At 38.6% G+C, this 24,372-nt stretch overlaps 2 protein-coding genes across 4 annotated transcripts in view; one reads left to right on the top strand and one right to left on the bottom strand.

The window, feature by feature from the left end:
* The window catches only part of LOC124612443 (copine-8-like), a 154,073-nt gene extending 143,168 nt beyond the window's left edge, over window positions 1-10,905 (bottom strand). Inside the window, exon 1 of the mRNA XM_047140661.1 lies at window positions 10,760-10,905. Within this exon, the coding sequence (XP_046996617.1) occupies window positions 10,760-10,830 (71 nt within the window). The 5' untranslated portion in view covers window positions 10,831-10,905. The remainder of the gene's footprint in view (window positions 1-10,759) is intronic.
* On the top strand, window positions 10,259-24,158 carry LOC124612444. 3 transcript variants are annotated; one of them, XM_047140663.1, is made up of 4 exons: window positions 10,259-10,566; window positions 23,365-23,567; window positions 23,674-23,839; window positions 23,915-24,158. In XM_047140663.1, exons 2-4 carry the CDS (start codon window positions 23,412-23,414, stop codon window positions 23,950-23,952), a joined length of 360 nt encoding a protein of 119 aa, XP_046996619.1. In that variant the 5' UTR covers window positions 10,259-10,566; window positions 23,365-23,411; the 3' UTR covers window positions 23,953-24,158. The 3 variants fall into 3 exon arrangements, with proteins under 3 accessions (XP_046996619.1, XP_046996620.1, XP_046996618.1); XM_047140664.1 differs by lacking the exon at window positions 10,259-10,566 and adding an exon at window positions 11,287-11,420; XM_047140662.1 differs by lacking the exon at window positions 10,259-10,566 and adding an exon at window positions 11,534-11,663.
* The last annotated feature ends 214 nt before the right edge of the window (window positions 24,159-24,372 follow it).

Below are 24,372 nucleotides of genomic sequence, written 5' to 3'. Positions count from 1 at the left end.
GTTCAAAACAGGTGGAAAAGGACCAAACTATGAGGTCATTGGCCCCTTTTTCCTAATAAAACAATGCCACAAGTGTGAGAATAAAACAGACGAGACATATAACACAAAATGGAAAGAAAGGAAAGACAAGACAAGAACTAAAGAAAGGCAATGAACACTAAAAGAAACAAAAGAGGACAGAAAACAACAGAGAGATGCAAGGAACAGTTCGAAGAGAGGAAGCAGATTACAGTGGCTGGCTGACCACGAAAATGAAAAGGAAAAGCCAGTCACCCTGCAACACATTAGAAACACCACCCTAAAAGCACTATGGTGGAGGACACAGAGGGACAAAGGACATGCGCTAAAACTCAGATTGAATGATAAAGCCCACCCTCACAGATGAAACATAAAACCAAATCAGCCGATGAGACGTTGTCTGCTAAAATCAATGATAACGAGTCCGGCAACCGAAGATGAAGTCGCAGGGCAGCCAAAGGAGGACAGAGCAGGAGAATATGGGCCACTGTCAACCAGGCACAGCACCGACACTGAAGTGGGTCTTCACGGCACAGGAGGTAGCCGTGGGTCGCCCAGGCATGGCCAATGTGGAGCTGGCAGAGAACCACAGAGTCCCTGCGAGAGGCCCTAATTGAGGACTTCCACACATTCGTGGTCCCCTTAATGGCTTGCAGTTTGTTGTGCGTACTGAGATTTTGCCATTCCATCTCCCAAAGCTGAAAAACCTTGCGGCATTATAACGAACGCAGGTCATTTTCTGGGATGCCCATTTCCATAAGTGGAGATCCTGCCAGCAAGTTCATATCCTGGGATTCCGACATGACCTGGGGTCCAGATGAACTCCACTGAACAACTGGACCATTCCAGGGCATAGACTCCTGGATGGATGCTGCCAAAGATGACGAGGGTAGTACTCGTCGATTGTTTTCAGGCTGCTCAAGGAGTCAGTACATAAAAGAAAAGACTCCCCAGGGCATGAACGGAGATACTGAAGTGCACGAGAAATGGCCACCAGCCTTGCAGTGAATACACTGCAGCCATCGGGGTAAGGAATGCTATTCAATATGGCCGCCATGAACTTAGGCAAAGCCAACATGACCATCAGCCATCAAGATGTCGGTTTAAACCACTTCAGAGCCCCGGAATACGTCAAGAATCTATAGGAAGTGACAGCGGAGAGTGGCAGGGTTAACGGAGTCCTTAGGGCCACGTGAAAGGTCCATACAAAGCTGCAGCCAAGGCGTACACCATGGAGGCGCACATGAACGGGCCGCAAGTAGAGGTGGTAAAGGGAAGGACTGCAGTTTGGAAAGAAGGGACTGCATGCAAACCGCAATCGTTGCCACAACCTGGGGCACTGATGCAGGAAATGGACTGTTGCGGGCAGGAAAAGGAGATGGTAATTCAGATGCTCAGGAGAACTACGAATGTGTGTTGCGTACATGGTGAGCAGTTGTGCACGTCTGGTCTGCAATGGAGGGACCCCAGCCTCCCTCAGTAACCTGGTCACTGGACTCATCCTAAAAGCTCCTGTTGCTAGTCAAGCCCCACAGTGGTGCACAGGGTCGAGCAAATGTAATGCTGAGGGCACTGCCGAACCATAAACCACACTCCCTTAGTCAATTTGGGATTGGACAAGGGCTCTGTAGAGCCGCAGCAGCGTAGAGCTATCTCCATCCCAACTGATGTTGCTCAGGCAACGGAGGGCATTGAGGTGCTGTCTGCACTTCTGCTTAAGCTGATGAAAATGAGGAAGCCAAGTCAATCAAGTGTTGAAAACCAGTCCTAAGATTAGATCTGTCTCCACTACAGTGAGTGGATCGTCATGAAGGTAAAGTTCTGGGTCCAGATGAATGGTACATCATGACACATGACTTTGCAGCTGAAAACTGGAAGCCATGGGCTAGAGCCCATGACTGCGCCTTGTGGATGGCCCTCCATAGGCGACACTCAGCAACACCAGAACTGGAGCAGCAGTACGAAATGCAGAAGTCGTCTGGATACAGAGAAGGTGAGACTGAGTGCCTGACAGCAGCTGCTAGACCATTAATGGCCACTAAAAATAGAGAGGCAGTCAATACAGAGCCTTGCGGGACTCCATTCTGCTGGATATGGATGGAACTATGGAAGGCACCAACTTGGACATGGAAAGTACGCAGCGACAGGAAGTTTTGGATAAAAATGTGAAGCGAGCGCCAGACACGCCACTCATACAATGTGGCAAGGATATGATGTCGCCAGGTTGTATCATATGCTTTACGTTAAGTCAAAAAAAGATGGCAACCAGGTGTTGCCGTCTGTAAAAGGCTGTTCGGACGGCAGACTCGAGGGATGCAAGACTATCAGTGGTAGAGCAACCCTGGCAGAAGCTGCCCTGACATGGAGCCAGTAGGCCACATGACTCCGGGACCCACATACCATATGTTCCAGCAGTTTACAAGGAACATTGGTGAGGATGATGGGCCGATAGCAGGTTTTTACTGGGTTTGAGCAGTGGAATGATGGTGCTCTCCCGCCATTGTGATGGAAAGACGTCATCACACCAGATCCGGTTGAAAACGACAAGGAGATGTCGCTTGCAGTCAGATGAGAGATGTTTAATCATCTGGGTGTGGATCCGATGAGGCACAGGAGCCGTGTCGGGGCAATGTGCAAGGGCACTGAGGAGCTCCCACTCTGTAAATGGGCATTATAGGATTCAAAGTGGCATGTAGTGAATGAGAGGATGTTCCCTTCCAGCCGCCATTTGAGAGTGTTAAAGGCTGGAGGGGGAATTCTCCGACCCAGAGGCTCGAGCAAAGTGCTCAGCAATCGTGTTTCATCATCAGTAGATAACACGCCATTTATGGTAACACCAGGAAAACCTGTTTGGGTCTGGTACCCGAAAAGACGTTTGATTTTTGCCCAGACTTGGGAAGGTGACGTATGGCACCCAATGGTCGAGACTTATTTCTCCCAACACTCCTGCTTCCATCATTTGGTAAGTTGGCAAATGCAGGCATGGAGCCGTTTCAAGGCTATGAGGTGTTCCAGGGAAGGGTGCCGCTTATGCCGCTGTAGACCTCGCCGATGCTCCTTAATTGCTTCAGCGACTTCTGGTGACCACCAAGGGACTGCCTTATGCCTCGGGCACCCTAAAGAGCGAGGGACTGCATTTTCTGCAGCAGAAACAATTGTTGTTGTCACCTGCTCAACAATCACATCGATGTTAGCGTGTGGGGGAGATTCAACGGTGACAGCAAAGGTGAAAGTATCCCAGTCCGCCCTATTTAAAGCCCATCTGGGCAGGTGTTGTGGGCCTGACACTGGGGCAGTGGCAGGAAGATGGGGAAGTGGTTACTACCACACAGGTCGTCATGTGCTCTCCAGTGGATAGATAGGACAAGTCCTGTGCTGCAAATTGATAAGTCAATGGCTGAGCAACTACCACAAGCCACACTAAAATGTGTGGCGGGCCCAGTATTAAAAGAAGCAGAGATCAAACTGAGACAGTAAAGTTTCGTCGTCTCTGCCACGGCCAGTAAGCACAGTGCCACCCCACGAGGCGTTATGGGCATTATACTCTCCCACAAGTAGGAAAGGTTTAGGGAGTTGATCAATCAGTGCTGCTAATACATTCAAGGGTACTGCACCACCTGGATGAATACACACATTGCAGACAGTTATTTCCCATGTCGTCCTTATTCAATATTTTCGTGCAGACATAATTTAATGAAATTTTTGAAATTCTTATACTAATCGGCTGAACCACCACTAATGTAATAAATGTTCTTAACGTTTTCAATCTTTGTCTTTAAATATGCTATTACCTTTATTTGAAAGGCATGAACAGCAATGGTATCATGACGGAGACAGTTGCTGAGCATATAAATGCTAATACTCTGACATTATTTGCCAACAAAATAGACAACAAATGGATGTAATGAGGCCTGACTATTCTCCCAATGAAAACCTTGCACAACATCTTTAACAACAAATATATAAATCTCAGCAAATTCCATCAATATAACTAATTAATTTTCTGCAAGATTTCTTTTTAGCTGCTTAAGGTATAAACATTGGTGTTTTGACACAAAGTGATGGTGTCTTAAACCGGTAATTTTCAAAATCAGCGCCTAGATGAAATATTCAACAGTTCTCAGACATATCTCTAATGTGTGTGTGTCAGTATGGACCATTGCTTGTATTCCATTGTTTCTTCAGAGCCATCGTCTTTTTGATTCCAAACTGCCTACAGTTCTTTTCGTCAAATTCTTGTAGTCATATTGGATGGATGTTGCTGAAGCCAACATTAAATTGACATTTTGATGAATTGCACATACACATACTGAACGTGATTCAGAAGCATCAGCTGCAGTACACCATTTCAGCCTGACCTCACAAAACTTAGAGAATCTCAGTTGATTTCCATGCTGCTTACAATAAGCAATGAAGATATCTTTCAGGTTATAAAGGAACAGGCATTTCTCCTAGTGAATCTTTCTCACTGCAACATAACCCTTTTTGCAATAACATAAATGAGAAAACTCATCTTCAATAACGCGAGGACATTTTATTTTACTTCAGTACTGAGCTTTTTCCCTTTTCAGTTTGCAGGTGTTGCCAAAATCCCATCTTCCATCTTTAAGTTTCCTAGCCTTCTTCACCATTTTAGTTGGAACAGCAAATTCTTTAGCCTTTTTTCAATAGTCCTGCTATTTAAGGTCAGGGTCAAAATTTGAGCTTTACTGCAACTGCCTGATGTCTGAAGCTTAATCTTAGAGTCTTCAATTACGACATCCATGTCTTCACATTTTTGGCACTCTTCTGTTTGCATTTGAGCAACATCCACTTGGCTCACACCAGCAGCTGTGACAGTTACCTTCGCAATGCTGCCTTGGGCTTTCAGAACTTTGCACTTCATGTATCCCATTGAATCTCTATTGCTGATCCGCTGAAGCTTTAATGGTGACTCTCCAATTGATGATGATGATGAAGTATTAGCAGTAAAGCAAGCATCAACAACATCCACGTCTTCAGTGGATAGTGATTCTTGCTTATCCTGGTGGGATGATTGTTTTTGGGCCACTTCATGTCTACATTTAGTACAAATTTTCCGACCAAGTTTAAAAACTTGGCCAGTCAGCAACTTCAACCTGTCAGACATTGCAATGGTTACTGGTGTTAAAGCCTTCATTACACATTTTTCTTTACTAAATGGGTTGTAGCATGTCTTCTGCAGGAACTGAAATTTTATCATCAACAAGGCATTATGGTATGGACAAATATGGGCATCTTCAGTAAAATCAAGCCTGGACCTATGTCGTAGAAGCTCCTTGTCTACTGGTGACATTTCCTTAAATGATTGTAGAAGACTTTTACCATAACAGAAAGGTGATGACTTATGATAACCGGTTCCATCTGATCCACCAAACTAGCAGGGTGCAAGAGTTTATTCGTTCATTTTTACAATAGTTTATTAACTTACAAAAAGCAATTTTGAAAGCTCATGAATATTGTGGCTTGAATCATAGCAGATTCAGACTGCAGATATAGACTGGGACACTCAGATGTTTAGGACGGGTGGTAGGGACAGAGCATCGAGTGACATTATACTGAGTGCACTATCCTCGAGCAATTAAACAGAGAACCGACTCGTGGAGATAACATATTGGACCTACTGATAACAAACAGACCCGAACTTTTCGAATCTGTATGTACAGAGCAGGGAATCAGTGATCATAAGGCCGTTGCAGCATCCCTGAATATGGAAGTTAATAGGAATATAAAAAAAGGGAGGAAGGTTTATCTGTTTAGCAAGAGTAATAGAAGGCAGATTTCAGACTACCTAACAGATCAAAACGAAAATTTCTGTTCCGACACTGACAATGTTGAGTGTTTATGGAAAAAGTTCAAGGCAATCGTAAAATGCGTTTTAGACAGGTACGTGCCGAGTAAAACTGTGAGGGACGGGAAAAACCCGCCGTGGTACAACAACAAAGTTAGGAAACTACTGCGAAAGCAAAGAGAGCTCCACTCCAAGTTTAAACGCAGCCAAAACCTCTCAGACAAACAGAAGCTAAACGATGTCAAAGTTAGCGTAAGGAGGGCTATGCGTGAAGCGTTCATTGAATTCGAAAGTAAAATTCTATGTACCGACTTGACAGAAAATCCTAGGAAGTTCTGGTCTTACGTTAAATCAGTAAGTGGCTCGAAACAGCATATCCAGACACTACGGGATGATGATGGCATTGAAACAGAGGATGACTCGCGTAAAGCTGAAATACTAAACACCTTTTTCCAAAGCTGTTTCACAGAGGAAGACCGCACTGCAGTTCCTTCTCTAAATCCTCGCACAAACGAAAAAATGGCTGACATCGAAATAAGTGTCCAAGGAATAGAAAAGCAACTGGAATCACTCAATAGAGGAAAGTCCACTGGACCTGACGGGATTCCAATTCGATTCTACACAGAGTACGCGAAAGAACTTGCCCCCCTTCTAACAGCCGTGTACCGCAAGTCTCTAGAGGAACGGAGGGTTCCAAATGATTGGAAAAGAGCACAGATAGTCCCAGTCTTCAAGAAGGGTCGTCGAGCAGATGCGCAAAACTATAGACCTATATCTCTTACGTCGATCTCTTGTAGAATTTTAGAACATGTTTTTTGCTCGCGTATCATGTCATTTCTGGAAACCCAGAATCTACTATGTAGGAATCAACATGGATTCCGGAAACAGCGATCGTGTGAGACCCAACTCGCTTTATTTGTTCATGAGACCCAGAAAATATTAGATACAGGCTCCCAGGTAGATGCTATTTTCCTTGACTTCCGGAAGGCGTTCGCTACAGTTCCGCACTGTCGCCTGATAAACAAAGTAAGAGCCTACGGAATATCAGACCAGCTGTGTGGCTGGATTGAAGAGTTTTTAGCAAACAGAACACAGCATGTTGTTATCAATGGAGAGACGTCTACAGACGTTAAAGTAACCTCTGGCGTGCCACAGGGGAGTGTTATGGGACCATTGCTTTTCACAATATATATAAATGACTTAGTAGATAGTGTCGGAAGTTCCATGCGGCTTTTCGCGGATGATGCTGTAGTATACAGAGAAGTTGCTGCATTAGAAAATTGTAGCGAAATACAGGAAGATCTGCAGCGGATAGGCACTTGGTGCAGGGAGTGGCAACTGACCCTTAACATAGACAAATGTAATGTATTGCGAATACATAGAAAGAAGGATCCTTTATTGTATGATTATATGATAGCGGAACAAACACTGGTAGCAGTTACTTCTGTAAAATATCTGGGAGTATGCGTACGGAACGATTTGAAGTGGAATGATCATATAAAACTAATTGTTGGTAAGGCGGGTACCAGGTTGAGATTCATTGGGAGAGTGCTTAGAAAATGTAGTCCATCAACAAAGGAGGTGGCTTACAAAATACTCGTTCGACCTATACTTGAGTATTGCTCATCAGTGTGGGATCCGTACCAGGTCGGGTTGACGGAGGAGATAGAGAAGATCCAAAGAAGAGCGGCGCGTTTCGTCACTGGGTTATTTGGTAACCGTGATAGCGTTACGGAGATGTTTAATAAACTCAAGTGGCAGACTCTGCAAGAGAGGCGCTCTGCATCGCGGTGTAGCTTGCTCGCCAGGTTTCGAGAGGGTGCGTTTCTGGATGAGGTATCGAATATATTGCTTCCCCCTACTTATACTTCCCGAGGAGATCACGAATGTAAAATTAGAGAGATTAGAGCGCGCACTGAGGCTTTCAGACAGTCGTTCTTCCCGCGAACCATACGCGACTGGAACAGGAAAGGGAGGTAATGACAGTGGCACGTAAAGTGCCCTCCGCCACACACCGTTGGGTGGCTTGCGGAGTATCAATGTAGATGTAGATGTAGATCTGCATATAAAATATACAAATTAACATATCACAACATATTGTTTTAGTGCTTACCTTTAGCTACAACAATGATTACTGATTATTCAAACACTCAGTACCAAACACTAAGATTGTACGTCAACAACAATGATTACACTGCACAGAACACTGACATTGCGAAAATTGGCAATAATGAAACCAACAAAGTGGTGATTCAGCACTATACCATTGCTGTGAGTCTTAAAAAACTATTACTGCTTTGTAATGGCGGTGGAAACTGAGTGACAATCCATATATGCATCACTGTGCATTGTAGGGTTAAAACATTCTGAAGCAACATAGTGTTCCACTATGATCGTCTAGATTTTATAATCTTAACAGCAGTTTCTGAAGTTTAATTATATTTTTATTCTATACTGTAAAATAACGTAAAAACACTTCTTATTAGTATAGTTACCTATCCTAAACCACAGGCAAATCTTATACTATTAAAAAGACACTACAATTACACATTTTTTTACTTACACCTACAAACTGTATTAATTTTTTTGTATTCATCGATAATTCATTTTCCCTATTCTTACTCATCAATATGCAAGATCCAGAACATAAAAAATATAGCTTTGAAACCTTAAAGTAGGCTCTTTCCAGCTGTAACAAGAAAAAGAGATTGAACAAGACAACTAAGATATTGCCCCCCAAAAACACCCGATAATTTGCATTTAGAAAATTTTGGCCAACTCTGCATGTGCATATCTTTTCATCTAGGCATCCAATGTTAATTAAATTCGATCCACACAAAGACATCGTACATAGAAATAATCTTTAAAGTTTTCATGTGATTGGTTCATATAAAAAGCAGCAGTGGTTAGTCAAACCTTGGCTCTCAGATTAGTGAAATGAATTCTTTTGTTACTTCATAAACTTGTTTCTATATTCAGGTGTGGATAAATCCCTAATTTTTGCCACGGTTTGATTCAGGATAAAATGTTGTCCATTTATATTAAAGCAAATGACCAAATGTTTTCTAGAACTTTTAAAAAAGCCTGGCAAACTTGGCACATTTGCACCTTCATATGTGATGTGAAGATGAGTAGCCTCTCTTTAAAAGTCCCTAAAAATTCAACCACTGATGATACTGGATTGAAATTTGGTATATAATCATCAAAGATCATATAGAACCTTCACACCAAATTGCATTAGATTTGGAGACGGGTGAGTAGGGACACGTTTTAATATTGGTCTCTTTGACATGGAATGACCCATCTGTGAAAAGCTTCATTACCCAAGTATGGCTATTTTCAGCTGAACATCATTTTTTTTTACCTATTCATCGTAACCACTTTAACATATATGTTTACAAGTTGATATAATTGAAAATTTCTTTTGGAAGTGTTGGATGATGTTGAATTTTGTTAAACTAGTTTTGGAAGCTTTTCTTAGGAACTGTAAGCCAACTACTAAGGAAGTGTTCAAACCTAAATTATCTGCTATTGACAGAAAAAAAAGTTTCTGCAATTTGAGAGCTATCTCAGATCAATTCATTGTCTATCTTTATGGGACTTTATTCATTTTCTTGATTTGAAGGCTATTTAGAACCTGATATTTGAGGGAAAAGATGCCTATAAAACACTTCCTTAAAAAGCATGCCTTGATAGGGTACTGTTCAAAACTGTGGGGCCCGTTTAAGGTCTACACAAGAGGGAAATCTGAATCATATGTTTGTACATAATAGGGACAGCACAAACTGAGAAACAAAGTGCTACAAATTTCCTGAAATGCACAGTGTTTGAATAAATTCTTGTGAAAATCTACTTTAACATTTTATCAACAAGAAAAAGATTTAACAATAACATAAACCATCTTAAATTATTGATTAACAAGGCACCATAAAGAGGTATAAGCAGATATTTTCGTCACTTTCCATCTGTGAATGAAATAATGAAATATAAAGACATGGTACGTACAAGATAACGCATATTGCAGAGAATTGAAAATATTGATCTAATTACTGATTAGGTGGGAGTAATCTGTGACAGTCAGGTGAATACCATGAAAACATGAAAATGACAATACGCTGAAAGGACGCAAAGAGAGAATATAAGACAACAGTAAGTGCAGTAGTCAGAAGATCACTAAGTAAAGAACCTCTGCTAGATCAAAACTTCATATTGTATGGGACTTCCACAGAATCTTTGTTTTATAAGGACAACACTTTCAATATGAGCGACTAAGTGCTTTCTTAATTAACAAATAGATGTAGCCACACTCTATAGGCGTTTTCAGTCTGGGCACACTTTCTTAACGTATAAGATGCTGTAACCTAAACCTGCACTTTGGTTTCGTGTGTATTCCTGTCGATTGTGAGCTGAACTGGTATGGCCGAATGGAAATTGGCGTTTTAGCCCACAGCTTTTAACGTCAGCGGTCACAGCTCCATCGTCTGCGGAGGTCTCGCAAAACTAACAATATCTTCATTCTGCCTATTCAACACTTTCTCTCACACTCTAAACTCAAATACAGATTCCATTTCCTCCGCGAGTAATTAACTCATGCAAATCAATACTCTATGAGACTTAATAATACTGGCAACAGTTAACCGCCTCATTGCTCATTCTTCCCGATATATTATGTGGTCATGCGAAAGTTTATGCGTTTCGGGATGCACTTGGACCATCAGTTAACTTCATTCCAGTGTACGGTAAGCTTCCTTGATTATAAATAACAAAGTCATTCCGTAAATCAAAGAGTAATATTTGACATAAATTGAAATGTGCGAGGACTGGCAGCAAATACAAATGATACAGTGCGTATGTCAAAACTGTCACATTTGTTTTCGGTTCAGTGGAGAAGCACATCAAATTACAATCTTCCTCAATTAACAGCACAAATACCTGCAAGATATAGAGAGCTCAACTTCCGCTGTGCATTGTGCTGCCGTTCCTGGTACAAAACCTCCTGACATTTTCACTTTCACTGTTGTAATGTCAGTTTAACTAAACACTAAACTTGTACAAAACGCCCACCTCAGACTCGTCCTTTACAATTACTACTGATAAACAAATTAGCAAAGATAATAACACAACATGTATTTTATGTATACCGTTGGCGCAACTGTTTAATATTGGTGGCGCTCTTTTTAAACAAACTGGAACCGAAGAACGCATCACGCATTTTTTTCCAATCGCGTTACCGTTTTCTTCTGAATGTGGCATATCTAAAAATGGAGGAATCTATCGACACTATAATCAATAAAGTACGGGAGACCGAACAGTTAATGGAGAAAAAAAGACAACGTTTATTATCAAGTAGGAGATAGCTAAAATTATTTCCAGTTTTTTCTTGATCCTTCGTACTATGTCACCATCTAAGTAATAGTTTTGTCCTTGTTGTGGGGCTTACTTCATTAAATTAGTTGTTCACTTTATCCATATTTGTCTAACAAGTAGCATGGCGACTTTTCATCCGTTAATGCGTGATTATTTCACAGTGTAACAGGAAAAATCACAAATATTACATGACTTTGGTACTGGCATTATAATAAGAGACAAACAGGTATTGTTGGTGCAGCAGTAATTTAACTTACCATATTTTGTGTCGAACTATTGTCAAATGCGTGAATTAGTGAATCTTTAAAAACGACGATTTACACAAATTTCATACTTTGCAGCAACAGTGCTGCACGGTTTTTTTCCAGGTATTATTCAGTGCACCTTTGTTGACCAGTGTTGAAGGAAATTAGTGGCGATAAGTTGTGGTTTATCATCTACATGTCAATATTCGCCACTGAAGTGACTGGTGAATATCTAACGCTCTTTCATCTTCTACTTTGGAAGCTCCACTGTTGTATGTTAGTTATTGTTCTTACAGTCAATGTCCAATGCGATCTGAGTGTAGACGTATTTAGGCCTTCTTAAACGAATTTTGAAGATTTGAGAAAAATACATTAAATTTCACTATTACGAACGTGCACAAATGTGTAATATGTCATTATCAGTATTTGTATTTCATATGTTTTACCCACGAAAATTTATTAGTGTTGCATGTAAGAAAGTGCCCTACATGTGATGAAATAATAGTAAACATCAAGAGGCATGGATTATTTAGGCATATATATATATATATATATATATATATATATATATATATATATATATATATATATATATATATATATAATGTGTGTCTATTTACAGTAGACTGCAGTACAGTGCAAGTAGTCCTTGCCCTGCACATTATGGCAGAAAACACAGTGCTGTTACCATTCATTAAAATGTAATATCTCAGAATGTATGAGGTTTATAACAGTGAAAGCAAGTCTCCCATTACTAAATGTTCATCTAGTTTTCATTTCTGTGGAAAAAAATGTACATGTGCCATGTAAAAAAATCTAACTTTATGTTAAAAGTGGTGTCCATTGACCTATATGAATTATGCACTCCTGCCTATTGTGTGAGCCCCTGACATATAGTTGAGTCTGTCACTCAGGCTGATTCTCAATAATGAGATAACTAAAACAATGCTGTTCAGGAAAAATAACAACAAAAATAGAGGAATCCTCACAATTACAAGTGCTAAGTATAAATGTCATTCAAAGCTCAAAATTCTTAGGACTCATTGTAGATAACTGTTTTCTGTAGAAAGACTACATTGCTACTATAACTAACAAACCAAGTTCCACCATACTTTTTCTCCAAAACATTAACCCACAAGTAGAAGATGATGTTATGTGAATGGCATATCTCTCATATTTTAGTGATATTATGACCTATGGCAAAGAAATATTGGGTCATTCGAGTGATGCAATTAACTTTTCAAACCTAAAAAAGTAGCAATCAGAATAATTGCTAATGAAAGAAGAACAGACAGCTTTATGCTGTTATTCAAAAAATTTAAAATTCTAACTTTCTACAATATTCATATGTATTATCCTGGTCATATGTAAAGGCTTTTAGTGGTAGCAACATTAGTGTCCAGACACTCATGGAAAAGACAGGGACTGAAATTGAGGTTATCAAAGAAAAAGCAAAAACATTGAACTCAATTTTTAAATGTTTTTTCACAAAGGAAAACCCAGAGGTCATCATCATCATTAGTCTTCTGCCAGAAAGCAGGTTTTCATATAGTAGTTCTCCAGGCTGTCCGGTCTTCTGCCATCCTCTTCAGGTCCGCATAATTTCCTCTTCTCTTTATGTTGCCTATCATCTTGTATCTCCTTTTTCCTCTCAATCTTCTCCCACAAACCAATCCTTCCAAAGCACTCCCTTCTCAATGAATGTTCCAGCCAGTTCTTTTTCCTTTCTTCAGCAGACATCTTCTCTCACCAGCCCTTTCCAGTACTCTTTCATTACTCACTCTTTTGATCCAGATTATCCTCTCCATTCTTCTTCACATCTACATCTCAAATGCTTCTAACCTTTTTCCATCCTATTGTCTCAGCATCCATGTTTCTGCCCCATATCGCCACACTCCAGCCAAAACATTTGCCAAGACTTTTCCTTGGACTTTTGTATAATTTTCCACATAACAGTCCCCTGTTTCTGTTGAATGGCTCCTTCGCTGTAGCAGTTCGAGTTTTCACCTCCTGGTGACATCTCAAGTCTTCAGTTGTTGTGCTTCCAAGATATTTAAATGCACTTACTTGTCCAATGGTAGCTTGTCCTATATTAATATTGGACAGTCTGTGTCTTATACTGATGACCATACCCTTTGTTTTTGCTTTGTTTATTTGCATCCCGAATTCCACACAAGCTTCATTCAGATCTTTTAGCATGTTATTCACTGTCCAATCACTTTCTGCCACTAATACCATGTCATCAGCAAATTTTATACATTCAGTTCTCTTTCCACCAATACACATTCCTCTTTTCCCTTCTAAGACTTTCACAGTAATCAAGGTATTTGTTAAACAACAGTGGAGAAAGACAATAACCTTGTCTAACACCTCATCCAACACTGCTTCCTTCTGATGTTTCATTTCCAGTCCTTATCCTTACTTTCTTGCATAAATATAGGTTCTATATCAGTCATCTCTCTTTCCAATCTACTCCTTTCCTCTTCAAAAAATCCAACTTGTTCCACTGAACTCTGTCGAAAGCCTCTTCTAACTCTATAAAAACAGCAAAGATTTCTCTATCTTTTTCCATATATCTTTCCCCTATAGTACTTAACAGGCCAATAGCATTTCTTGTTACTTTTCCTCTTCTAAATCCGAACTGCTCCCTCTATCCAGCTTGTCATATAGCCTTCTATTCAACACTCTCAGCAAAACTTACAGTTGCATGAGAAATTAGACTGATGGTCCTATGCTTTTCACATTTTTTAGTGTTTCTCTTTTTCTCTATTGGTAACATAACTGTTGCAAGGAAGGCCTCAGGCCATTCCCCTTTGTCATATATCTCATTACAGAGGTAGACTATTTCTTCTCTTACCATTTTTCCCAGATCCTTCAACAATTCTGCTGGCAAATAATCAATTCCACATGCCTTCCTATTCTTCATCTCCTTCAGCATCTTTTCTACTTCTGCTTCCTAGATGGTGAATCCCTTTCCGTCTTCTGGCACATATTGCTCCTCTTCAACCTTAATTTTGCTTTGTATTTCATCCCCCGTATACAGGCATTCAATATATTCTTGCCATCTGTTCAAAACCTCATGTGGTTCTTCTGCTAGAGTACCATCTGATCTTTCTATTTCCATGTTATTCCTCTTTCTTTTATGTTCAACAACTATCACACTAGCCAGTCTATACATCATTTTGTACTTTCCCTCTTTCTCCATTTTCTCTATTTCATCACATTTCTGTTTCATTCATGTTTCTTTTGCTTCTTCAGTTTCTCTTCTTAATTCATTATTCTGTTTTCTGTACCTCTTTTTGACTTCTTCAGTTTCTACATTTTTTCACTTTCTTCACTCTTCCAGCTTTTTCAACATATTTTCTGTTATCCATTCTTTCCTGGTACTTTGGGATACTCTAATTCCTTCTTTGGCAGAGCCCATAAGTCCTCCTCTCATTTTTATCCATTTGTCATCAACACTTTCATCAATACTACCTCTTTCCCATTTTTCCATAAAGCTGCTTTCCAAATCTGACGTCTTTCCTAATTCTTTGAGTCTTTCTACGTTTAGTCTTTCTTTTACTTTACCTCTCCAGACTTTTTTCAACTTTACTTGTATTTCTCCCACTACTAGGTTGTGGTCTGAATTTATATCTGCTCCTAGATAAGCTTTGACATTCTTCAAACAGTTCCTAAACCTATTCTGTATCAGGATGTAGTCCAACTGATATCTTTCCCTATTCAAATCTGATATCCATGTGTAACGTCTCCTTTTGTGGTGTTCAAATAATCTGTTACCTGCTGCTAATGAATTTTCTTTACAGAAACTAATTAGTCATTCACCTCTCTCATTTCTTATTCCTAATCCAAATTTACCTACTGTATCTTCATCTCTTCCTTCAACCCCCACTGCATTCCAGTTCCCCATGATGATAATGCAGGCATTTCTATTTTCTTTCTTGGTGAGTTCTTGTATTTTCTCAAAATATTCTTCCACTTCCTCATCTCTATGCTGGCTGGTTGGCACATATACCTGTATTAACACCAAATCTTTTGAACTACCCTTCAGTCATATTATCATCAGTCTTCCATCAATATATTGTACCTTCATTACTTTATTTTTCAGCTTTTGCCCTATCAATATTCTTACTCTGTTTTCACCACTCTTGGTTTCCCCTGAATAAAAGAGCTTATAATCTCCACTTCCTATCCCCCCATTCTCTCCCCATCTCATTTCACACAAACCAAGGGCATCTAATCTGTTCCTTTTCATCCCCAGTTTTGCATTCTCTAGCTTTCCTGCTTGCAATAGTGTCTTCACATTCCATGTTCCAATCCTTATCTTTCCTTCCTTCCTTTATTGTCCCTTTCTTCCTTTCAAATATGTCTGCTCTCAATGTGTTCCCCTCCCAGATATCTGAATGAGGGGAAGTTTTAACTCTGGAATCTTTCACATAGAGAGACATACCATGTACAGCTTGGGAATGTAATGTGGTAGTTTCCCGTTACTTTCCACATTGGCAGAAGGTTGCCCAGCCAAAAATCAGCTGCTCACTATGAGTCAGACACTGTCTGTAGCTGTCCCTCTGGAGTACGGTCACTGCTTGTACTCTTTTGTACCCAAAGAGAAAAAACGTGCCTCTTCCGCTAGCTTCACTGTTCCAAGAGACTTTTTTTCTGCTGTTGAGGTCTTATACATATAACGGGAAATGACAGGAAAAGGACATAGTGGGGACAGGTTTGGGATGGGAAAGGGGGAGCGATAGGCCATTGTGTGACACACTTTGTTTGCTCCTCCCCTTTGGCCTATCCGGCTTGGGTGACTCTTCTTGTAGCTAAGATACTGCCAGCATAGCCCTCCAGATCCAGAGCATGCAAACCTCCTCACCCGTATGGATAGTGCTACATTGAGGTGGTGTCCCCTGAGGAGGAACCCAGAGGTATTGCCCGAATTTAATTCTTGCACCAGTCCAACAAAGACAAATATATATATTAGTGTCAGTGATATTGAGAAACAGCTGAAATCACTAAAATTGAATAAACCTCCAGGGCCCAATTGAATAGCTATCAGATTCTATACCAAATTTGTAGCTACATAACCCCCTTTTTAACCATAATCCACCATAGATCCTTTGAACAAAAAGGAGTACTCAGCAGTTGGAAGAGTGCACAGGCCATACCTGTCCACAAAATTACCATCCAATATTCTTGACACATTTGTTGTAGAATCTTGGAATATATTCTAAGCTGAAACACAATGAGGAGGTCTCTTAAACAAAATTATCTTCACCTAGCCAACCAGCATGGATTCTGAAAACACTGATCATATAAAATCGTACTTGCTCTTTTCTCTTATGACAACTTGGAGGCTTTGGATAAAGGCAGTCAGGCAGATAAACAGTATTTATTGATTTCTGAAAAGCATTTGACTTAGTACTACTTGTATGCTTATCATAAAAAGTATGAACTTATGGAGTATCGAACAAAATTTTTGAGTAGGTTGGGTGGCAGGAAGGATACAGACAGCAAACACGGAAAAAAACTGTGAAAATTCTAGTGTGCAAGCTACGAATCCTGTGCCTAGTGTGGAAAGGAACAGTGAAAATTATCATGGGCAAAATACAATTGAAAAAGACGCAGGGTTTTTAAACTGTGGAAAATCTGTAAGTAAATACAGCTGGAAAACAGTGACAAATAATAAAAGGGTGAAACGTGAAATTGCCTCACAAAAGCAGAGTAACGAAAAGGAGTTCTTTGTTATTGGCGATTCTATATTGAAAAATGTAGTTTCACCAAACTGTGAAATAGATGTTTGCCCTGGTATCCGACCTCATCAGCTCAACAAACATTTTAAAAATCTCTTAAGTGCAAAGCAGTCTACAACTAAATATGGAAACGATCCAAAGACCAATTACGAAGGTGTTTTTATTCATTCTGGGACGAATTCAATACGAAGCAGCAGTCAGGGAGACATTGTAAGTGAGACGAGAAACATCATACTTTCAGCCAAAGCATTGTACACAAATTCAAGACTGGTTATAAGTGGAATTCTGCACAGAAGGTCAGTAACCAGTTCTTATATAAGCAACATAAACAGTGCTATCAGGGAACAGTGCGACAAACCCGGGACAATATTCGTTGACCCCAACAAATTTTTAAGTGACAAATGCTTGGGAAAGGATGGCGTGCATTTAAACAGACTAGGCTCAATGAATTTCAGTAAAATGATTACAGACATCTGTAAAATCATCAAGAACAAGGGAAACTGATACCATGTGGAGGGGGTGAAAATTCAAAAGTAAAAATTGAAAATAAAAAATATCTTCCAGGCAGAAATTCCAATATAAATATAAGTACTAAGGATAGTAAGTTTCAACACTCGTGTTTAACTCCAAACCTGATGGTATTTCATCAAAATGTACAATCCCTATCCAACAAAGTAAACGAATTTCAAATTTTGTTGGAAAGTGACATGAAAAACACCTCTGTATTATGTTTCACTGAACATTGGCTTGACAAAGAGAAACTTCATATGCTATGCATTCCAAATTTTGTATTGGGTAGTTATTTTTGTCGTAAATTGTATAAACATGGTGGTAGTTGCATTTATGTTAAAAATAGCATAAATTTTAAATGTATGCCGTATGTAGAAAAATTATCCATAGGAAAAGATATTGAGGTAAATGGAATTGAAATCACACGAAAAAATTGCTATAATTTGTCTATACAGGGCGCCAACTGGCAATATTAACATTATGTTAAGGAACCTTGAAAATATCTTACACAAGACTACACAAAAAAATAGAAAACTAATTATATGTGGGGATTTCAACATTGATTTTGCAAGTGAGTATAATCAAAAAACTGCTTTACTGAACCTCTTAGCAACTTTCAATTTAAAGGCTACTATAGAAACGCCAACACACAACACAAAAACCTCAGCCACAATCCTTGATCAGATATTTACAAATGTGCCCTTGAAACATACAACACAAACCCACAATACGGGCTTTGGGGACCACACAGCCCAAGAAATTAGTATAAGATTAGGAAAACCGCTTAGTTCAACTGAATGTCTAACTACTACATCCAGGAAGTATAATGACCAGAATATACAACATTTCCTTAACTATCTGTGTAAAGAAACTTGGGAAGACATCTATGAATGTGAAAGTACAAATGATAAGTTCAATAAATTCCTAAATAGTTTTACCTACTATTTTGAACTTTGCTTTACACTCCATAAAAAGACAGTCACAAAAAAGGATCTGAAAATAAAATGGGTCACAACAGGGATACAAATATCTGTGAAGAAAAAGAGACTACTTCATGAAATATCTAGACAGCACACCACATCCCCAGAATTTGATTCCTATTTTAAGAATTACAAAAAGATTTTAACTAAAGTCATAAAAGAAGCAAAAAAATGGCAAATAGTTCCTTCATAGCAAATGCACAAAATAAAATTAAAGCCATATGGGAGATAGTAAGGCATGAAACAGGAGTAAACCGGAGAGAATACCATAATATCAAACTGAATCAAAACACTTCTGTAATATCTGATCCCCAGCAGATAGCAAATAATTTTAACTCATATTTCTCTGAGGCAGCTGAGATTCTGGTGAAGCAAAACTTTCAAAATGCTGTCACTGCAAATCAGATTAAAACTATCCATAGCAACAAGTCTCTCTTCCTACACCCAACAGATGAACAGGAAATGCTAAAAACAATAGGGGAGCTAAAATCAAAATTTTCCTCTGGTACTGACAACATACCAGACCATATCACTAAAAAATGTGCACCCTTAGTAGTTAAGCCCATGGTAGACATATGCAATAGTTCACTTTCTCAGGGAATCTTCCCAGAAAGGCTAAAAATAGCTAAAGTGAAGCCATTGTTCAAAAAGGGTGAAAAAACAGATACAACAAATTATAGGCCATTCTCTCTACTATCTGTTTTTCCTAAAATAATTGAAAAAATCTTTTATAAAAGACTCGTAGATTTCACTGAAAAAAATAAACTTTTCTCAGCTACACAGCATGGTTTCCGAAAATGTAAATCCACTGAGACAGCTATTATCGATTTCTTAAATGAAGCTTTAAATGCATTAGATAAAAAAGAACACATAGCAGCAATATTCCTAGATCTTTCAAAAACATTTGACATCATTAACCATGGTCTTTTGCTTAGAAAGCTAGGAAATGTTGGTGTCAGAGGCCCAGCCTATGAATGGGTAAAGTCATATCTACAAAACAGAAACCAAATAGTTGAAGTCTTGTACAAAGAAGGAAAAAATTTAACTTCCTATCAATCAGAAAAACAGTGTGTTAAATACAGTGAGCCGCAGGGTTCCGTACTGGGACCAATCCTGTTCTTGCTGCTTGTAAATGACCTGGAACCATCCAGCCCCAACTATAAGTACATTAAATATGCCGATGATACAAATATACTTATCAAAGGAAAGACCCAAGAAGAGCTCCAAAGTGAAATAAAAAAGAGCACTACACATGTATCAAAATGGTTCGCAATGAACAACTTAATAATAAACACACATAAAACAAACACTATGCATCTACACACAGTGCAGAATAAACAGCCTTTAACTGCAACCATAGAACTGTTAGGCAAAAGACTTGAAATTGTAAGTAGCACCAAATTTTTGGGAGTTTGGATCCAAGATGACCTAAGATGGCAGAAACACACACAACACATATGTAGTAAATTAAATACCATTTGTTACAGTATAAAAATTCTTGCTGGATGCACATCTATGCAAGCCATAAAAAATGTGTACTATGCCCAAGCAGAATCATTACTAAGATATGGTTTAATTTGCTGGGGAAATTCACCACCCAGCAAAAGCTGTTTTATTGCACAAAACAGAATTATAAGAGCCATGGAAGGCTTAGCACCTCAATCTTCATGCAAACCCTCATTTAAAAAACTACATATTCTTCCATTACCATGCCTATATATCCTAGAAACAATAATGTTTATAAGGAAAATCGTAGATGAAAGTAACAAGATTGCTCCAAAAAACCAAAATATCCATTCATACAACACAAGAAATAATCAAGATTTACATACGCAGTTTTCACATACAACACTAAAACAAAAAGGACCCTTGCAAGCAGGAAAAAAACTGTATAACAAACATATGTGCACATATGTGCGGATGGATATGTGTGTGTGTGCGAGCGTATACCCGTCCTTTTTTCCCCCTAAGGTAAGTCTTTCCGCTCCCGGGATTGGAATGACTCCTTACCCTCTCCCTTAAAACCCACATCCTTTCGTCTTTCCCTCTCCTTCCCTCTTTCCTGATGAGGCAACAGTTTGTTGCGAAAGCTTGAATTTCATGTGTATGTTTGGGTTTGTTTGTGTGTCTATCGACCTGCCAGCACTTTTGTTCAGTAAGTCACATCATCTGTGTTTTTAGATTTATCTGTGTATTATATGTTGTCTATTACATATATGTGTGTGTCTGTATAATCAAGGCCAAAAGTATGAAATGTGTGCGTGTAAAATTTAGTTGTGAAATGTTATTCCCATATGTTAGAGTTACATTGCTATATACTGAAAACCATACAACAGTTTTTTTCTGTTAAACTTTATTGCAAATTATTTGACTTGTCCTATATCATTATGTACCCCTGTACAGTGTATGATTCACAGGACCAATAAATATACAATACAATACAATACATGTTATCCTGAATGGAGAGTCAGTGACATATGCAAAAGTAGCTTTGGGTGTGCCATAGGGAAGTGTGTTCAGACTCTTGCTGTCCATGCTGTATTTCAATAACATTGCAGACAATATTCATAGTAATCTGACTTCTCACGTTATAGGTTTCAGAGTGGTGCAAAGGATGGCAACTTGCTTTAAATGTTCAAAAATATAAAAATTGTGCACATTCAAAAAAAAAAAAAAAAAAAAAAAAAAAAAAAAAAAAAAAAAAAAAAAAAAAGGTAATCCAATGGCTACAGTATCAATGAGGCAAAGTTGGAATCAGTGAACTCATACAAATACCTAGGTGCAACACCATGTAGGGATATGTAATAGAATGATCACATAGGCTCAGTCGTAGATAAAGCAATTTGTTGACTTTGGTCTATTGACAGACTACTAGGGAAATGCAATGAGTCTGCAAAGGAAATTGCTTAGAAATCATTTGTGCAGCCCATTTTAGAATATTGCCCAAGTGTGTGAGACCCATACCAAATAGGACTAACAGGGAAAATGGTCACAGTTTTGTTTGTGCTAATCAAACATCAGATGCTGCATTAAAGTGAAACATTTATCTCAAACATCACAAAAGTATGACAGTTGTCAAAGATCAATAATGCATAGGGCTAGATATAACAAAACTGCATAAACACTTGGGTGTATTGTAATTAGCTTTATTTTCACAATATGTGGAGTTCGCACATGTACATCTCTCGAGTATCTCTCTAAGTAACTGTGAACATTAACCACAGTCTCAACTACATTTATTCACAAACAAATTTTAGTATGAATAATCCAACAGAATTTGAGAGTAGCTGAGATATTCACAAAAAAAGAAAAAAATCATTGGCAATCTATCCATTGAAGTAAATGTCTAACTGATAGCAGAAATGTTTTCAAATGTAGATAAATGTGTTACCAGTATTCCTTCACACCGGTTCCCATCACCATCAGATCACTGAAGTTAAGCGCTGTCCAGCTGGGCTGGCACTTGAATGGGTGACAACCTGGTCTGCCGAGCACTGTTGGCAAGTGGGGTGCACTCAGCCCTTGTGATGCAAACTGAGGAGCTACTTGATTGAGAAGTAGTGGCTGTGGTCTTGTAAACTGGCATATGGCCGGGAAAGCAGTGTGCTGACTACATGGCCCTCCATATCTGCCTGTGGGCTGAGGATGACATGGCGGCCAGTCAGTACCAATGGGCCTTCCAAGGCCTGTTCGGACAGAATTTAGTTTTTACTATTCCTTCACTATTTCTTCTGTACCATAGGTGAATGTTTGAATCTTCAGCATATGTAAAAATGTTATATATTCAAGCAGAATACATGTAAGTTATAATAAACAGAAGGTTTTACCAAACAAGTTATCATTATAATAAATACTTATGAAGTTTCACTTTTGCAGAGAAGCTTACACTGCTACATTTTTTTCCTCTTGTAAGCTTCAGTACAGAAGTAAAAGTGTGTATTTGTGATAATGACAACCTGTTTGAGGAAACTTTCTGCATATGTTAAACATTCGAGAAATAAAATAGACAATACAGCAGCATTTGTTAGAATACAATTATATTTTTTAAAGAAAAAAAAGGCTGTAACTGACCAACATGGAGCCATATAAATATGTTTTCATCTTTTTTACTTGTTTAATTTAACTGAAGTATGTGTTCTATGTTTTTTAGTTGACACAGTCCACATCATAATGTTTATTGTGAATGTAATGTGTGGAGTGCAACTAACATCACATTTTTCATATCACAGTGCTTTAATATCCAGTTTTTAGAATGCTGAGTTAATAATGTATCTTTGATATAAATATTATATGATATAGTGAAATACAGGCAGTTCGTTGTTCATTGTACATGAGATTCTAGCTCCATTTAGCGCTAGAAAGACTACAAATGTCCCCCACATCAAACATTGCTCTAGTTAGGCGTGTTTAATAAGCCAGTTACATCTAACTGAAGGGTTATAGGTTAGAGCCCTGTTGTGTGCAAAAGTGAGATTCTAACCTCTTATGTCTGTGGACCGGGTGCTCTTTTCTGATAGCATCACACTGCCTATGTAACAACAGAGGCTCTCTTTTCAGTTACTGCTTTGTGTTCTTTATGTGTGTCACTAAGATACCTTACAGGGAAAGCTGAAATCATCTGTTACAACAAAAACTGATTTTTGTCATTCTTAAAACAATAACTGTATCTGCTTGTGTGCCATTTTCAGTTGAGAAAGAAACAAGAAAAGTTAAGCAAGACACAGAACTACTTTCGATGAAAATAAAAGAGCTTAAGAATTGTCAAAATGATCTCCTAAACGAAATAAGCCAGAAGAAATGTGAACTGGAAATGTTACAACAGAAAGAGTCACTACTGAAGGAAATGTGTTCTGAGAAAGAAAAAAATCTCCAAAAGGAAGAAAGTAGTTTGGTGAGTTCCTCTGCAACCAACAACATTTTCTTGTGCATTTTAGATAACTGATTCAATTTATAAATCCACAAACATTTTCTTCTCTCAAGAGATAATTCTGTTGTAGGATGAAATGCAGAGAGCAGTATGGGAACATCGAGAGAAATTTTGTGAGAAGGTGAAGGAATTCAGCAAAAGAAGCTGGCTCTCTGCCTTATCTAACATACATTCTGCAAGTCAGTCATTAATTGTTAAAACGTATTTACAATCATTAACTGTTAACGCTACAGAAGGTGAGATTTCTGAAGACTGGGTTATATTTAGAACCAAATGTATACCTCAAAATCATTAACATGATTTTTTTTCAGAGAAATTTTGTGTCATTTGTCATGCTACTGAACACTGAGGGTCATCAGTGATGACAGGAGAAGAAATTTGCACTACAGTCCTTACTCTGAAACCAGGTATTGATGCGTAGTAGTGTTGAACCCCAATCTGAACCCTAGACAAAGAGGCAACATCTGTGTTGAAATCATTTTTCTATCCTGTATTATTATTGTGTAACCCAGAGCAGAAATGAAATGAATTAGTATTATTAGCAACAAATATGTGTTGGATGCAAACCAACCTAACCTCTTTTACTGTGGCATCAAACATTTTCATGTATTGCATAATGTTCACTGTATGACAGTTTAACTCCAAGAAACTGGTAAAAAAATCCAAACAAATCATGCAAACATAATCTTTCATAAATACTTTTAATTATAATTCACAAATAAAGTTATATATCATGAATAATTTTCATTTTCTCTTGTAATCAATTTTC

This window comes from Schistocerca americana, chromosome 4 (assembly GCF_021461395.2).
Source record: "Schistocerca americana isolate TAMUIC-IGC-003095 chromosome 4, iqSchAmer2.1, whole genome shotgun sequence".
Taxonomy (NCBI): domain Eukaryota; kingdom Metazoa; phylum Arthropoda; class Insecta; order Orthoptera; family Acrididae; genus Schistocerca; species Schistocerca americana.
This window is presented reverse-complemented; position numbering and strand designations above follow the sequence as displayed.

Bases quoted from the DNA above. Each gene is read 5' to 3' on its own strand.
- LOC124612444 (XM_047140662.1), top strand. From the start codon at position 11,636: ATGTCAATATTCGCCACTGAAGTGACTG. The intron at 11,664-23,364 runs GTGAATATCTAA...TGCCATTTTCAG, and splicing joins ATTCGCCACTGAAGTGACTG to TTGAGAAAGAAACAAGAAAA. The intron at 23,568-23,673 runs GTGAGTTCCTCT...ATTCTGTTGTAG, and splicing joins AAAAGGAAGAAAGTAGTTTG to GATGAAATGCAGAGAGCAGT.